At 43.6% G+C, this 17,982-nt stretch overlaps 1 protein-coding gene across 2 annotated transcripts in view; it reads right to left on the bottom strand.

Annotated features, from left to right (window-relative positions):
* Dhx35 (DEAH-box helicase 35) overlaps window positions 1–17,982 on the bottom strand; it is a 69,536-nt gene that overhangs the window by 43,621 nt on the left and 7,933 nt on the right. Inside the window, exons 3-8 of one of the 2 annotated variants that reach the window (XM_045157745.1) lie at window positions 13,954–14,046; window positions 9,934–10,011; window positions 6,389–6,493; window positions 3,939–4,000; window positions 2,668–2,737; window positions 173–232 (exon numbers count right to left, since the gene is read on the bottom strand). In XM_045157745.1, coding sequence (XP_045013680.1) covers window positions 173–232; window positions 2,668–2,737; window positions 3,939–4,000; window positions 6,389–6,493; window positions 9,934–10,011; window positions 13,954–14,046 — 468 coding nt within the window. The remainder of the gene's footprint in view (window positions 1–172; window positions 233–2,667; window positions 2,738–3,938; window positions 4,001–6,388; window positions 6,494–9,933; window positions 10,012–13,953; window positions 14,047–17,982) is intronic. The other variant, XM_045157746.1, reaches the window with a different exon arrangement.

Below are 17,982 nucleotides of genomic sequence, written 5' to 3'. Positions count from 1 at the left end.
GATGATAGGCTGTGTCTAGCCGCCAGCTGAAAAGGAGCATCACGTGGAATCTAGGACACCAGATGGCCCCAGAAAGAAGGCAGCTTGTTCTGCCAAAGACCAGCTCTGGCTAGAGGTATATCCTGAAAATAAGGCCAGTGTTTGCGGGGAAGAGACAGGGAGATGAGCCTACCTCAGCGTCCATAGTGGCTGAAGCCACTATGAGTCGAAGATCTCCTCGCTTTTTCTGGATCTAAAAAAGACAGCATCAAGGAACAAAAATTATAGTAGTTTAATAACTGACATTTACTTCAAAATAAACCAATGTGAGGAAAAAGCCCCTGCTAGGCATGATGGATGGTACAGCCTATAAATCTCAACAGTGTATTTTTAGAAGGAACAGGAACTTTCCAGTGAAAACAGAATGGTTACAAATTGCTAAATGTAAAAGTCATGAGTAAATAGCAGGACATATGGGCTGGAGAGATGGCTCAGTGGTTAAGGTTCTTGCCTGCAAAGCCTAAGTACCCAAATTTGATCCCCTAGCACCCATGTAAAGCCAGAAGCACAAAGGGGTGCATGCATCTGGAGTTCGTGTGCAGTGGCTGGTGGCACTGGTGCACCCATTCTCTCTCTCTCTCTCTCTCTCACTACCTGCCTCTTACTCTCTTCTCAAATAAATAAATAAAAGTTTTTAAAGCAGGATACATAATTCTATCATTCTTTCTAACTTTGCAAATGTATGGAATTTTCTAAAATATGAAGCTAAGAAATTTTTTATATAAAGTGGCTTTAAGACTTGAACTTGAAATTACTGAAAATAAACTCATTTTCCCCCTCATGGGATAGTCTGAATCTACGTACACACAATGAGACGTATGGAAAAGTACAACACCAAGAGAGAGACACAGGTATTAACAGTTATTCAAAGGAACGTGATCAACGGGCACAGAAGCAATGACTGAGTAAACTTCAGTAAAGTATATAACAATGACAAGGATCTGCTATTTATCAACGACACTGTAAGGACTGATTTTGTAAGGCTAATATTCAACATAGGCAAAGACTTGGTGAAACTGGCTCTCCTACTACAACGGCTCCTGAGAAGGTCATAGACTGGTGAGAAAATCCCTCACTGCTAGAGGTCTGATCATTAGCCAAGGAACAAACAACGTAAAGAACAGTAACAGGGCAGCCCACACATCCCCAGCCATGTGCTGCGGCATGGTTACACGGTGCGCACGCTACACAGGAGGCCTGGATGAGAGAGCAAAGAGATTCTTCACCTCACTTCGCTGAAGACACCCTCACGAAGGGGCAGCCTTACAAGGTCTGATGCTGTCTTAAGAGAGTTTCGTTCTTACCGAAGCCTCCTAACCAGCTGTGATGCAGTTTCCTGTCTGTGTGTCCTTGTCCACAGTGTCCAGCTGCAGCACTTGCTTACCACATGTGGCTGAGCAGAGAACCCTCAAAATAAAGCTACCATGATAGAGAAACAAAACTTATTTGATTCCATTTGGTACAGCCACAAGTGACTAGCAGCTACAGTCTAGGAAAGTGCATCCACACTGATATAGGGATGCCATTACACCACTTCAGAGATGGGTAAATTTGGCAGAGTCAGAACTTAGACCCAGGCAGTCTTCCCTGGGCACATTCTTAGTCATGCTGACCTACTACATCTTTCTAGACTCCTATCACTGGGAATCGGTCCAGAGAAAACAACCAAAAAATAGGGGCTGGGGCTGGCCAGGTGTGGTGGTATGTATACACCTTTAACCCCAGCACTCAGGAGGCCTAGAGGTAGGACTGTCATGAGTTCAAGGCTACCCTGAGACTACATAGTGAATTCCAGCTCAGCCTAGGCTAGAGGAAGACCCTACCTCAAAAAAAAGGGGGGGGGGTAGAAAGAAGAGAGGGGAGAAAAGATGAGATTCATCATGAACCCAGGTATGGTGGTACATGCCTTTAATCCCAGCATTCGTGAGGCAAAGGTTAAAGGATGCTTCAAGTTCAAGGCCAGCCTGAAACTACACAGTGAATTCCAGATCAACCTGAGCTACAGCAAGATCCTACCTCAGAGTAATAAATAAATAAGTAAGACTGACCATGAGCTACAACTGCTGAAGCCAGATAATGAACACACAGTGGTCATTATACCTGCCACCTGCTCTGGGCATGTCTGAACCCTTCACAATTAAAGAAATGAAACAGAAATTCCCACTGTGAAGTATTTGGAATATTGAAAATCTGAAATTCAAGCACATGCTAACAGTAGGGAAGAATTAAATACCTTATGGTAGGCACAGGAAATTATGTAGCCATTCCAAACAATGTCTTCAAGAAATATTTAACAATACAGAGAAATGATATTGTTGTAATGTTAAGGGAAATATGAAAACCTACAGGTTAGCACACACCACATCCCAACCCCCACTGTAGTCAAAACAGATGTGTGTGTGTGCGCGCACACACACACACACACACACACACACACACACACACACACAGAGACAAGAGGAGAAAGAAAAAAACCAACATCCTACCAGTGGCTTTCTCTGATTGGTGGAATGGTGGTTTCATTGTTTCCTTAGCATTTTACTGAATTTGTCAAGCTGACATAATGACTTTCCTAATCATGCATTTCTACAGAATATGGACAACAAAATGCTGGCAGTGAGGTCATACCTTCTTCAGCAAGCCAATGGCAATGTCAGTATACAAAGTCCTCTCATGGGCTTCATCCAGCATGATGGCACTAGGAATCAGAAGGGCTCTTGGTGAGCACGAAACAGCACACTAACCCCATCCAGACCACTCAGCCCTCAAGTCATGCCTCCAGTCAAGATGCAACCTAAGCCACTCTTCTCAGACCAGAAGGATGGTGATTCAATGCATGTTTATGAAGAAAAGAATGGTGCACTGTTGTCTTGAAAGAGCTTTGCATCCCACACTGATTACAACAGAATTTGATATCTAATTGCAAATGGCATGCAAAATGTATAACCCTACAGAACAAACAAAAATAACAAAGCCTAATCACCGTAAGACTGGTAAGCTATGACAATAGTCAAAGAGGGAGGTGATCACAGCTGTGACACACATGTACCAGGAAATTAACCGGTGCACTGTCTCTCAGAATACCACAGGTTTCAAACATAGGCTCTTTAACGGGGACAACCCTACTGCTACCTGTGATGAATAAAGAGACACAAGGCAGAAGAGTGACAAGTGTCTGCACTCTGGGGACTGCCTTCAACAGACACTTCCCACAGGGCAGGGCCGGGGCTTGCTGAGGGTATGAAGGCCCACTCTGTCCTAGCACCACACAGTGAAAAGGGGGCATGGGGAAAACGCTGGCCAGCTAGTCCTCTGCTTGCCTGGGACTTAAGTCACTATCAACCCTGGGCGTAGCAAAGGCAAGACCCAAAGGCTAACAGACTGATGACGGATTTCCACATCATTTTGTTGCTGTTCGGATGTTTAATGTGCCCACTGTTGGCTGCCTGTAAAAACGCTCATCTAGGGCTGGAGAGATGGCTTAGCGGTTAAGCGCTTGCCTGTGAAGCCTAAGGACCCCGGTTCAAGGCTCGGTTCCCCAGGTCCCACGTTAGCCAGATGCACAAGGGGGCGCATGCATCTGGAGTTCGTTTGCAGAGGCTGGAAGCCCTGGCGCACCCATTCTCTCTCTCTCCCTCTATCTGTCTTTCTCTCTGTGTCTGTCACTCTCAAATAAATAAATAAATAATTTTTAAAAATGTTTAAAAAAAAAAAGTTTAAAAAAAAAAACGCTCATCTAAATTCTGAGAAAGACAGCTAGGGACGAAGTAGCCACCGTCAAGAGAAAAGTTGCTGAGCAGCTGAAAAGGTATAACCTCAGCTTTTAACACAATTGTTTCTCAAACTGTAAGTGTAGTCCAGAGACCTGAGGGAAGTTTTATACAAAAACACACATTTACCTGTATTTTGTTAACAAGGGATCAACCATCATTTCCCTGACCAGCATTCCATCGGTAAGAAACTAAAAATAAAAATACAAAGTTTTAGAAATGTTTTTTCACTGTCTATTAACGATTTTAAGTTCACGTCCAGTCTCGTCACCAGTGAATGTACAACACATGGGGGAAAAACAATTCCCACAAGGATCTATGAGGAAATGACCCAACATTTTTTTAAATTATTTATTTTATTTTTTACTTATTTGAAAGAGAGAGAGAGAGAGAGAGAGTGTGTGTGTGTGTGTGTGTGTGTGCAGGGCCTCCAGCCGCTGCAAACTAATTCCAGATGCATGCTCCACCTAGTGCATCTGGTTTATGTGGGTCCTGGGGAAATCGAACCTTGATCCTTTGGCTTTGCAGGCAAGTGCCTTAACTGCTAAGCCATCTCTCTAGCCCATGCCCCAACATTTTTACCAAGCAGTGGAACTGTTAGCAGCAATAACAACAAAAATGATTTCAGGGCTGGAGAGATGGCTTAGCAATTAAAGCACTTGCCTGCAAAGCCTAACGACCTTGGTTTGATTCCCCAGTACCAACATGAAGCCAGATGCACTAAGTGATGCATTCATCTAGAGTTCATAGGCAGTGGCTAGAGGCCCTGGTGTGCCCATTCTCATTCATTCATTCATTCATTCATTCATTCTCTCTCTCTCTGTGTCTGCTTGCAAAGAAACAGATATATAAAAAATAAAAATGATTTCAAACATGGGATGTTTACTGTACTGCACAGCTCTTTGCCAGATTCCACCAGCACTGCTGATGTGAACACTGGTGATGCCCATTTCCTCAGGGCTGCAGTCTTGTACTGCTGGTGAGTGGGCAATGCAAACAAGCCTGTGCCTGTCTATGCAGCAAACACTGTGAGTCAGAGATGACTGTTCTTACAATGGCCCAAAGCCTAGACTTTCAGGGATCAGTTCTATAGTTCCTTACAATAGCCCAATGACTACATTGAAGCTCTGAAGGCCGATAGCCTCAACTCCCCTTGATATGATTTAGAGTTAAGGTTAAGAACATAAGCAAGGGCTGAGGAGATGGCTCAGCAGTTAAAAGAACTTACTTGCAAAGCCTACCAGACAAGATTTCAAGTCCCCAGAACCCACATAAGAGCAGATGCACGAAGTAGTACATGCTTTTGGAGTTCATGTGCAGTGTCAAGAAGCCCTGGTGTGCCCATACACAACCAACTATCTCTCACTCTGCTTGCAAATAAATTAATTAATTAAAAAACAAAAACATAAGCTATGCAGTCAGAGCTAAACATCTCTTTTGTGAGCCATATCTTGGGGTCTTTACTTTTCGTGCTGTGATTTAAGAGCAGGACGTGTTTCCAGCATTTTTCCAGTTTGCTTGGCCCGGTACCAGCTGCCACACATAACACAGTACTGAAGGGAGAACCTGCTATCAGTGACAAGCCACATCCAAGAATGAAGCACTTTGGAACACAAAGCTTCTCATGAAGAACTCATTTGGTTATGTAACCTACTGAATATTTGGGCTAGAGATAATTAACAGAATAAACAAACATTCCCTTCCTCTGGAAAAAAAAATGCATGTCAAAGGCAACAAAATATAGAAATTTAGAAAACAAGGTCAATACTCAAAAACACTATATCGTTCATCGAGCTTATCAGATTATTTTTAATTTTCTTGTTAAAAACTGGAAGGTTGGGCTGGAGAGATGGCTTAGCAGTTAGGCGCTTGCCTGTGAAGCCTAAGGACCCCAGTTAGAGGCTCAATTCCCTAGAACCCACGTTAGCCAAATGCACAAGGGGGTGCATGCGCCTGGAGTTCATTTGCAGTGGCTAGAAGCCCTGGCGACCCCATTCTGTCTGTCTCTATCTGCCTCTTTCTCTCTCTGCCTGTCACTCTCAAATAAATAAACTGGAAGGTAATTGAGATTCTAATACCCAGTCTTCATTTCTTGGAGCATTTTGTTCCCTGTTTTCTTACTCTATCTGATTAGACCTTGATTGTAGCACAGTGGTAAACAGCAGACTCCCTGATGAGCTGACTGTACACTGATTACTACTGATACTAATCATTTTAATATTCACAACTAGGCCAAATAACACAGAGATAAAATCCATGATGTAGAAACAGTACTATCAGTGAAAACATCACTTATGAATTCTATACTGTGTCCTTTACACTAGAGTTCATCCATGTGTTTGTTTAGTCTTTAGCAGGTCAGTTTCTATATTTAGGGCTAAGATTCAAGGGGACTTTTAAAGAGCACTGTACTGGACTCTGCAGACTGAAGTCCCCAAAGGTTAGGATGATGTTCAACACTTTCAGCCCTAGACTCAATGTCCTACACAGCTACAATGGCAGCATGCTTTAAACCACAAACCCCCCCCCCCCCGCCAAAATCTTCCTCATTCACACTAGAAGTAACTTGAGCACCTCACCTTAATTCTGGTGGCCCGTGGGTCAGTGCAGTCATCAAAGCGGATGCAGTAGCCTACCTCATGGCCCAGCACTGCGCCCCTCTCCTCGGCCACTCTCCCTGCGACCTTTGGGAAGAAAGATCATGCTGAAAGTAGAGATATAGCAATTACTGCACAGAACACACAGAGTATCTACAGGCCACAGTAAAGAGCATATGAACATGGGGGAAGTGAGAAGGGGCAGGGCCCTGGAGAAAAGTGAAAACGACCATTATTTGTCAACTGGTATCTCTTTCTTCATTCTATCATGGTCTTGGGACAATTTAATAAAAATGAAATCACAGGGCTGGAGAGATGGCTTAGCGGTTAAGGTGCTTGCCCGTGAAGCCTAAGGACCCAGGTTTGACTCCCCAGAACCAATATAAGCCAGATGCACAAATGTGATACATGCACACAAGGTGGTGCACGTGTCTGGAGTTCAACTGCAGAAGCTAGAGGCTCCCAATATCTGTGCACACACTGCACCATTTTCTGAGAGGTGTAGGGTTAAACACAAATGCAGGTGTACCCCCACATACAGGCTCTCATATACACACACATACACAAAACATACAAGTACATATACCACACACATATGCATACAAAAAAAGCACACAAATTATGGGTAATTTTTCTTGTTCACAAGCCTTAAAATAAAGTACATTCTACTGGACTAGGGAGATAGGAGAACAGGGCAGTTAAGTCTATTTTCTCTCTGGATGCAAAAAGAAATTTCAAGAGCCAGAAAACTAACACAGTTCTCAACAGCATCCCACTTGGCAAAACTCCTGAAGGGAAAATCAAGATAAGAACCGTGGCTTTAAAAAGGCAAGCAAAGCCAGGCGTGGTGGTGCACACCTTTAATCCCAGCACTCGGGAGGGAGGTAGGAGGATTGCCATGAGTTCAAGGCCTAAGACTACACAGTGAGTTCCAGGTCAGCCTGGACTAGAGCGAGACTCTACCTCGAAAAATCAAAAAAATAAAATAAAAAGGGCAAGTAAGTGGATAAAAAAAAACTAATAAAAGATCCAATGAAAAAGAAAAGGAAAAAAATCCAATGAGCATAATCAAGTAAAAACAGAAGAGAAAATAATAGAGCATGAAGACCAGAAACTATGGTCATTTGAAGTTTACCAATGGGAAATACTTGAAATAATGAATGAACAAAAGCCAGGCATGGTTGTTCATGCCTTCAATCTCAGCTACTTGGAGACGAGATGAGACAAGAGGAGAGGACTGAAAGTTCAAGGCCAGCATAGGCAACTTAGCAAGACGCCTCCCATCTCAAAATAAACAAACAGATAAATGTGAAAAGGCAACACTGTTTATTACCTAATTTTTAAAAACCGAGTTTCAAAGCTGGGCATGGTGGCACATGCCTTTAATCCCAGCACTTGGATGCCATAGTTAGGATCGCTGTGGGTTCAAGGCCACCCTGAAACTACATAGTGAATTCCAGGTCAGCCTGGGCTACAGTGAAACCTTACCAAAAAAAAAAAACAAAACCCTGAGTTTCATATTCACCGTCTAAATGATCCTTTGAAAAGAGCCAAGGGAAGTCCATGCAGGCATTCTGTGACAACCCTGCACAGGCCAAGCTGCTCGAACCCCCCAAGAGTCACTGAGCCCTCATTTGAAATATGGCTGCCCCAGCAGGGGATCCTGAGGCAGAAGTTAAAGACATGGCCTTTGCGTCCCAGCAGAGGAGCACAGCCTCCCTGTACTCAGCCCTCACAGCTGAGCACACCCTGGCGTTATCTGCCCATCACTGTATAAGAAACCGAAAAGCAGGTGTGGGTCAGAAGTGGGGCTGCCTAGCAACTTGAATTACAGATCTGGCAGAACAAAACAGATTCAATCATCAAGTGGCTGGTCCACACCACACAATCTTTCAAAACATCTTATGAAACCAGAAATTCCCCTGTACCCGGCTCTGCCTCTGGACAGTGTGTTCCCCAGACCCAGTGTCTCCCCAAGGACACGTTGTTATCCTTGTTTCGAGCTAACCCTACACTTCTCAGAAGATGGCACAGGGTGTGCACAGATACTGAGAGCCTGTAGGGAAAGTAGGCTTGTAAGAGTGAGAATAAATGAGCCAATCTTCTTCAAAGAGTGATAGGAGTGTTCGCCCAGCAGTCCCTGTGTTCTACCCTCAGCATAGAAGCAATCAAGCACAACAAATTACATGGCAAGCAAACTTAAATATTCTCAACGTGTAAAAACAAAATTACTGATTGATAAAACTCATCAAATCAAGAAACAAAGCAAAATGAGCAAATTAGGATTGAAAACAACCCACAGAAAATAATAATAAACACGAAATGCACCAGCCTGAGTGGTGGTGACGTTTCTAATCCCAGATGAGTATGTGTGTTAATCTTCTCTTCTCTCATAACAGAAAACTATAACACAAAATTTGTAAAACAGACCAAGCGTTGCAACTTCAGCACTCAGGAGACTGAGGCAGGAGAATTGCTAAGAATTTGAAGCCAGCCTGGGATACACAGTGAGACCCTATCTCAAAAAACAAAAAAAGAAAGAAAGAAGGGGCTAGAGAGGTGGTTCAGTGGCTAAGGTATGTGCCTGCAGAGCCTAACAACACAAGCTCCATTCCCCAGTACCCATGTAAAAGCCAAATGCACAAGGTGGCATGTGCACTGAAGTTTGTTTGCTGTGGCTGGAGGCCTTGGCACGCTCATTCTCTGTCTCTCTCCCCTCCCTCCCTCTTTCTCTTTTTCTCTCCCTCTGCTTGCAAATAAATAAAAAGAAAAATAAGTCAGTAAAAATTTTTTTAAAAGCTTTAATAAATTCTTTTGTTGTTAGAAACATGTACTTATGGGCTGGAGAAATGGCTCATTAGTTAAGGCACTTACCTGCAAAGCAGAACAAGGCAGGTCTGATTCCCCAGTGTCGACATATAGCCAGATGCACAAGGTAATGTGTGTATCTGGAGTCAGTTTAAGTGGTTAGAGGCCCTGGCGCGCCTATTCTCTCCCTCCTCCCACTCACTCTTCCCTCTGTTTCAGCTTGCAAATAAATGAATAAAAACATTTTTTAAAAAAAGAAACAAGGGCTACTCCTATTTCACTACCTTATTTCAGTTTTCTCTTCTGTTAAATCCAACATATGTAAAACATGGTCATAATCTCATGTTTATAAAACTATCTATCTGTACCCACAGCCAAGCCCTGCGTCACTTCTCATCCTTATTTTGGAGACAAGCTTGGATGCAGTTCACAAATGTTCACAGTGCTGCTGGGAGATGTGCTTCATGCTTTTTAATATTTGTTTGTTTTTACTTCCTAAGTACTTTGTGACTAGAAAATTCTTAATGCACACACACCAATTCTACAAAAATTCAAATAAAAAAATTTCAAATCATAGTTCTTTTAACCTAAATTCTTAAGGAACAACTTCTATTCATTTACAATTTCTAAGGAAAAAAAGAGAGAGAGAGAGAAAAAAAAAAAACAAGTCAAGGAAACAGAAGACAGAGGGAAAATGTGCAATGCAGAAAGAAACTCACGGTCACAGCTGCCACCCTCCGAGGCTGGGTCACGCCGACCACCCTTCCTTCGGCTGTCCAGCCAGCTTCTGCCAGGTACTGCAGGGAGAAGCAAACCAAGTCCACAGCTGACAGCACTGCGGTCACAAGAAAGGAAGTGACGCGGTTCGCAGTTTAGCACAGCTTGAGAAATGATCTCATGGAAGACAATGTGAGTGCGCACCAAAGCTGACGGGACAGCCAGACACGATGGGGCGTTCAGACTCCCCGGTTCTGCAGAGCTTCCACACACAGCGTAAGCCTATGGAACACACAGCTCACCACAGTGCCAATCATGGAACACACCTCAGCCATGTAAACGTAATTATTCACAACCACAAATATGTCACCAGATTATATTAGCATATATAATTCGATTAAATGTATTGTGTTATTTGTGTATTTACTAGATTATAAGCACTAAAAATACAACACAGAAGAGTTATTTATTTTTATTTTTTAATATATATACATGCATACTTTTTTTTCTTTTAAATTTGAGAGAGAGACAAAGAGAGAGAGAAAGAATGGGTATGCCAGGGCCTCCAGCCACTGCAAATGAACTCCACATACGTGCGCCCCTTGTGCATCTGACTCCCACATAGGAAACGGAAGATGAGCCACATCTTGTACATCTTCCAGGAAGGAAGGTATGGGTGAAAAAAGAGAAGAGCCTTCTAGAAAAATAGAGGCAAGCTGAAGCAAGTCCTCATAGTCAAAAATGGAATGATTTGAGCAGAGAAATAGACTACTGGTGAAACCACAGCCTTCTATCCAGAGTAATCCACACGAGTACTCCTAGAAGTGAGTGGTGGGGGCAGAAAGAGAGAGAGAGGGAGAGAGGGAGGGAGGGATCTCTTACATCAGATTCCTTTTCATGGAGGCAGAGGAAAGAGGCTCCCTGAGGAATGAACACAAAGGTGAAGGTTTAAAGAGAATCAGAATATTTACCATCTGAAATTATCTTCCCCAAGATATTTATTAACTACAAAAGGGAAAGACTGGGCTGGAGAGATGGCTTAGCAGTTAAGGAGCTTGTCTGCAAAGCCAAAGGACCCTAGGTTCAATTCCCCAGGACCCTGTAAGCCAGATGCACAAGGGGGCACATGCATTTGGAGTTAGTTTGCAGTGGCTGGAGGCCCTGATGTGCCCATTCTCTTTCTCTCTTTCTCTCTTTCTCCCCCCCCCTCAAATAAATAAAAAATTAAAATAAAATATATTTTTTAAAGGGAAAGACAATAGCACTACAGGTGAAACCTGGCACCTTAACCAAGTGACAAAGGTTGTCATTGCCAGTTACAAGATCACAAATCTGTGGATGTGAAGCAGACAGACGAAGTGTCATTTCAGCAGTATTCGTGCAAAAGCACCTTCTAATCATGAGAAAACACACAGAAGCCCAAACTGAGAGATGTGCTTTAAAAAGGTTGGGCGGGGGGCACTGGAGAGATGGCTTAGTGTTAAGGCATTTCCCTGTGAGGCCTAAAGGACCAGGTTCGATTCCCCAGGACCTACTTAAGGCAGATGCACAAGGTGGCCCATGTGTCTGGAATTTGTTTGCAGTGGCTTGAGGCCCTGGCATACCCATTCTCTTTCTATCTGCCTCTGTCTCTGTCTCTGTCTCTCTCTCTCTGATAAATAGACAAAGACGAATATTCTTAAAAGTGTCAGGGTCCTGAACGATGACACAAGCACAGCACCCACACAGGAGACTGGAGGGCTGACAAGTGAGCACACTGCAGGACCCTGGAACTAAGAAAGAAAATCAGTGGAAAAGTGACTCACTTAAGTAAAACCTTCAGCCTAGTTACAAGTCTAGTTTCTGCTTTGGTTTTGATTATAACACGAGAAGTGAAAAGAATAAGAATAAGGGATTATATTAGTGCTTTAACTTTACTCTTGGTCTAAAATCAGTCAAGTTTTTTTAATGACTACAATTTTTCTGTCACATTGCCCAGCCTGGATCTGGATCCTTAGCCCCTATCCCTCCGTCCCCTTCTAGCATTCTCTCCCTGGGCTCAGGGCTGCCCCTCTTGGCAGCCCTCCCAGTTCCCTGACAGCTAAGTATTGCTCGGCAGGGGGGATGGCCAGACCTTCAAGATATACTACTGTATTCTTCCAACTATCTGCATCCCCCCCCCCCAGTCATATGGGAGGATTCTATAGCTTATCACCTTGTTACTGTCTATGTAACTTGTTTTGACCAATGAACTGTGAGCCAAAGGGCCACTTCTAGTCAGAGGTTTTGAGAGTCAGCTAATGACAGAACCCTGTGTCACAAGATCAAGTCCCAGTAAGAGCTGTGGCCTCAAGTCTAGATTCCAGCAATGACATCAGAAGCATGAAGCCAAGATCAGAGAGACATAACCCTTTATTTTTAAGGCTCTTCATTACATAACAGTTTATCCTAAGCTGACTAAATAGCCATACAGACCAATTCCAAAACAATAAGATCACTGGCTCTCAGGTGGCCTATGCTCTCTATGCTCTATAGTGTCTTCACCTTAATAGGACAGCAACGGTTCCCACCCCACAGGGTCAGGGAGGACTAAACACATGAATGCTTATAAAGCACTTGCTTATTGTGGTAGTTTGAATGTAGGTCCCCCATAGACTCAGGTGGTTTTTCAAGGTAGGGTCTCACTCACTCTGGTCCAGGCTGACCTGGAATTCATTATGTAGTGTCAGGGTGGCCTCACGGTGATCCTCCTACCTCTACCTCCCAAGTGCGGGGATTAAAGGCATAAGCCACCACACCCGGCTTCAGGTGGTTTTTATTAAAGCTTGTAACTTGGATCTCCAGCTGCCTGGCTGGAGGAGGTGTCACTGGGGGCAGATCCTGGGGTGAAGCCCCAAGGTGTGTTTTGGGGTGGATCTGATTTACAGCATAAAGGTATGCAGAGCAGTCTGAGCTCCAGCACAATCCCTGCTGCCTGCTGCCCATTCCTGTTTGCTGCTTTTTGCTGTGTGTGCTGGAGCTGGCGTTTGCTTGCTGTAGTTTCTCTCTGCTTGGATTTATGAACGGGAGTCAGCCTCTCCTACCATAGATGGAGCTGCCCCGTGGGTCTGTGAGCTGAAATAAACTCCTACCTCCTATAAACTGGTTTAGGTGTTCATCCCAGCAGTGTGAAACTCTACAACAGAAATGTAGCATATACCATCTAAGACGCTACATGACAGTATAATTACTAGTCAATGGCGTCGAGCCAGAGTAAGAGCTACCCTCGTGTGCTTGCTTGTGAGAGGAGATAAAGACTGCGAGAGGACAAACGAGGGATTCTGACATTCTGCACCTGGGTGCTGGAACCATAAGTGCATTACTTTATAAAAACATAAAGTTGCGATATACACACTTGCCAACATGTATTATACATTTTAACACAAATTTACTTTAAAAAAAAGAAGCCTGCAAAGACTCTCAGTCCCTGGTCACTTAATGTTTACTCCTCCCTGGCCGTGCTAGGGCTCTCGAGACACACACTGGCCTGGCCAGCACTTCTCCGGCCTAGTGTCCATGACAACAACATTCACTGGGCTACAGTATCTCCCTACCCGATCCCCATCAATCAGTTAAGGTCTGTCCCAAATGCTATTTCCTTTCTTCATCTTTCTTTCCAATCCAGATTTTTTTTCCCTTGTAAGACAAGTCTCTCCCACAGCACTGCACAGTCCTCTAGTAGCCGATTTGTACTTCGCACTATAGCAGTATCCAACCGTGTTACTTGGGGACAAAGCTGTGTACCACACATTTGTCAATGAGTCCCCATTGTGCCTTCCAAAGAATGGCTAACCCATTATGGTTTTGGAACTGTAACAAAACTATTAGCTTTAGTGCTAATCAAAAAAACCATAAATCCTAAAGGTTTACTAAAAAAAAAAAAATCTGAGATGAATAACAGAAAACTTTAGTAATGCAAATGATATTAAAGTATTCCCAGGTTACAAAGTCTTTCCAACTAAATCCACTTGTAGGGACACATGTCAAGTATGCAGAGCACTCACCTGAGGAATCTGCGTGCTTTTCCCACATCCTGTTTCTCCAACAATCACCACTGTCTGATAGTTTTCTATCAAGTATAAAATATGATTCCTTAGCTGGAAAATAACAATTAGACATTATAAATAGTCATATTTTGTCCTAAAACATTTAATAAGTTAAACATCATGACATGAGCCATTTCCAAAAGAAAATAAAATTTTTTAAAAAACTATCAAATTGAGCCAATCCATCTACAAGTGAAATATTTATCAAAATACAGAATGTCCAAGCCGGGTGTGGCGGTGCACATCTTTAATCCCAGCACTCAGGAGGCAGAGGTGGGGGATTGCCATGAGTTCGAGGCTACCCTGGGACGACATAGTGAATTCCAGGTCAGCCTGAGCTAGAGTAAAACCCTACCTCAAAAAACCAAAAATAAATAAAAATACATAATGTCCCAACCCTTTGTTTCAAGACTTTCACTCATGGGACATTATACAGCTATACTAATATATGTACACAAAACCACATATACGAAAAACTGAGCATGGTGGTGTTAACCTGTAACCCCTGCATTGGGAAGTGGAGGCAGGACAGAATCACCTGCTCAAGGTTATTCTCAGCTATATAGGGAGTTCCAGGCTAGCATGAGTTATGTGTGAAAAAGCCAAAATAAATTAAAAAATAAAGTCAAATAAAGTAAGATAAAACAAGGAGCCTAGAAAAGTCATTACAGAACTGCTTATTATAGCCAAACATTTAAACAGCCCTAGTGTTCATGAGCAGGTGTATGGTCAAGCCAGTTATGAAACCCTCCACTAATGGAATACCTCACAGTTGTTTAGAGAACAAATGTCCATTTGCACTATTGTAGAATGATCTACAAGTATGTTAACGAAGGATAGCAAGGTACAGAGCAGTATGAAAGACGTGCTAGTATTTGTATTTCATTTTATTTATTTTTTGATGTAGTGTCTTGCTTTAGTCCAGACTGACCTGGAATTCACTATGGAGTCTCAGGGTAGCTTTGAACTCACAACAATCCTCCTACCTCTGCCTCCCAAGTGCTGGGATTAAAGGCATGCACCACCACACCCATTGCTAGTATTTTTATTTTTAAAGAAAGAGCACATACATATTTGTTTATATGTAGACTATCTTGAGATAAAAATCAAACAAGAAGCTGTAAATGGTACTGCATCCAAAGAGGGGAAAAGGGTGGGAAACAGATGTGAAGAAATGTGGATTCTATACATGTACGCATGCACTGCCTAACTTAACAGGTTTTTTTAAAAGGTAATTATTTTATATTTTATTTTTATTTATTTATTTGAGAGAGAGAAAGAGGCAGAGAGACAGAATGGGCATGCTAGGGCCTCCAGCCATTGCAAACAAACTCCAGATGCATGTGCCACCTTGTGCATCTGGCTTACCTGGGTCCTGGGGAATCAAACCAAGGTCCCTTGGCTTTGCAAGCAAGTGCATTAGCCACTAAGCCATCTCTCCAGCCCAAAAGTTTTTATTTTAATTAACACATAAAAAGCCCCGAGGAAAAGGGCATGCTTTCACCTCTACTCTAAATCCATGCTCAGAGCACCCACAGGTAAAGTGTCTCAGCTGAGCCTCCTTGACCATTCAGTGAGCAGAAACTCTGGCTTAGCTGGGGAAAATCCCCACATCTTACTGACTTAGCTTCAGAGGCATTTCTGTACTCGTGGCTGATCACAGACACATCTGACAGTGTGGCAGGTGGTGGAGCTATTCCATAAATCCCTGGTATGGAATGCAGGGAGACATTCCCTCTCAGCTCTCAGCTCACCTGCTGCCGTACCACCAAGGGTTTAGGGAAGATGGGAAGACCTGGGATGCAGCCAGGTTCTACCCCGTACTGCTTCTGAGTCTGGTACATCTGCATCTAGATATGCAGTCCTCGGGCTTTAGGGTACAAATCTGCTGGAGTCATCTGCTTAAAATAAAGATTCCAGCTCTGCCTTTAGCATTTCCAATCAGGTGGCCTAGGTGGGATCCAAGAACCTGAATTTTATTTTATTTTATTTATTTATTTGAGAGAGGGAAAGAGGCAGATCAAGAGAGAAAAAGAGAGAAAGAATGGGCACACCAGGGCTTCCAGCCACTGCAAACGAACTCCAGACACGTGCACCCCCTTGTGCATCTGGCTAATGTAGGTTCTAAAGAATCAAACCTAGGTCCTTTAGCTTTGCAGGCAAACGCCTTAACCACTACGCCATCTTTCTAACCCAAAACCTGCATTTACAGCGGTCATCTAACGACCAGCCCCGGAGCACCCTCTCACTACTGGCACTCGTGTTTCTTTTTACGCTGGTCGCAGGAGGAAGTTCCTGGCAGTTATTTTGCAGATGGCAAACCCACCAGATGAACAAATGAATGGATGGGTGAAAGACAATTGAAGAGAGACAGAGAAACAGATGAGGCATTCTAGAAAACACAAGTAAGAAAAGAACACAAGACGGAAACAAGCTATGCACACTCTATTGGAAGGGGCTATGCAGAACCCATGAATCCAGACATGGTGGCACGCTCCTGTGACCTCAGCACCTCTAGGGGCACACAGGACCGCTGTGGACAGGAAAAGACTGAAGGCCACAGTGCAAGTGCGTGCACTACAGGGCGAATGGGTGTCAGAAGCACCGCACGTGAGAAGGACCGATGCGTGGCATTCAAGAAAAATGACAGAAACACTGCCAACAGGAAGCTCAAGGGATGCTGCCATGTAGATGATCCGGGGGAAAGGGGTGACCGTGGGAGACTGGCTGTAACTTCAGCCCCGAGTTCTGTTTACCGTTGCTGTCGCTGCAGTGCGGGGATCAAAGCCAGGACCCCCCAGTGCTAGGCAAGTACTCTCCCACCAGCCTCTGGTTTTAAGGCTACTTTCACTTTTAGTTTAGATTGGAGAGAGGGTAAGGGGTAAATTTTTATTCACTTCCTCTTTTACTTATCTTTAATGACATATATGGTCTCAGTAATGTTTAAACTCTGCTTTACATCAATAACTTATACTCTTGTTCTTTTCATTTTTGTTTTTTGGTTTGTTTTTTTTTTTGGTTTTTCGAGGTAGGGTCTCACTCTGGTCCAGGCTGACCTGGAATTAACTCTGTTATCTCAGGGTGGCCTCGAACTCATGGTGATCCTCCTACCTCTGCCTCCCGAGTGCTGGGATTGAAGGCGTGCGCCACCACGCCCGGCTTGTTCTTTTCATTTTGATTCTATCAATATATCTCAACTTAATTTCAGCTGTTGTTACATTTAACTTATATGGCAGAAAATGATAAACAGTCAAGAAAAGGTCAAAATTTAAATACTCAGTAAACAATGATGCCCTTGTGCATTTACTACGTGTCAGATATCTTACTAAACACCCGATGGATTACCTCATCAGGGCCTCATAGCAATCCTACAGGGCAGGTGCTGTAACACAGATAAGGAAATGGAGGCGTAGTGTGATGAACCAAGGTCCCACAGCACATGCAGCTTAGGGTAGGAACCCTGAAGCCTAATCCAGAGTACACAGACCTCCTCATGGCTCCAAAACAGTGCCCCTCGGACTAACCATCATCTTGTCTCCTGAGGGTCACACTCATTAACATTCACATGTAATGAGTAGCAACACTGGTCACCTGAAGAATAAACCCAGACACTGTCAGGTCCCAAGTGACCAGGATGTTTAGGGTCATCTAAAACTTAAGCCAAGGCAGATCAGCTAAATTAAGAAGGCTGGGGCTTCATATCCCCCAAGAGAAAAAACGTGCTAACAGAAGAGAAATTACTAGCACAGCTGAAACCAAGGGACTACCTTAGTGTAGCAACGTAAGTGTCTTGGTGGCACCTCGTGGCACAGGCCTATAATCCCAGCTACTCAGGAGGCTGAGGCAGGAGGATCACAAGCTCAAGGCCTACTTGGGCTACCGAGTAAATTCAACGTTAGTCTGGGCAACTTAGCAAGACCCAGTCTCAAAGTAAAAAATAAACACAAGGACTGAGGATACATCTCCGTGGTTGAACACTTGCTTGGC

The sequence above is a fragment of the Jaculus jaculus genome, chromosome 8 (genome assembly GCF_020740685.1).
Source record: "Jaculus jaculus isolate mJacJac1 chromosome 8, mJacJac1.mat.Y.cur, whole genome shotgun sequence".
In the NCBI taxonomy this organism is placed as follows: domain Eukaryota; kingdom Metazoa; phylum Chordata; class Mammalia; order Rodentia; family Dipodidae; genus Jaculus; species Jaculus jaculus.
The sequence above is the reverse complement of the archived record's forward strand: the minus strand, read 5'-3'. Positions and strand labels throughout refer to the sequence as shown.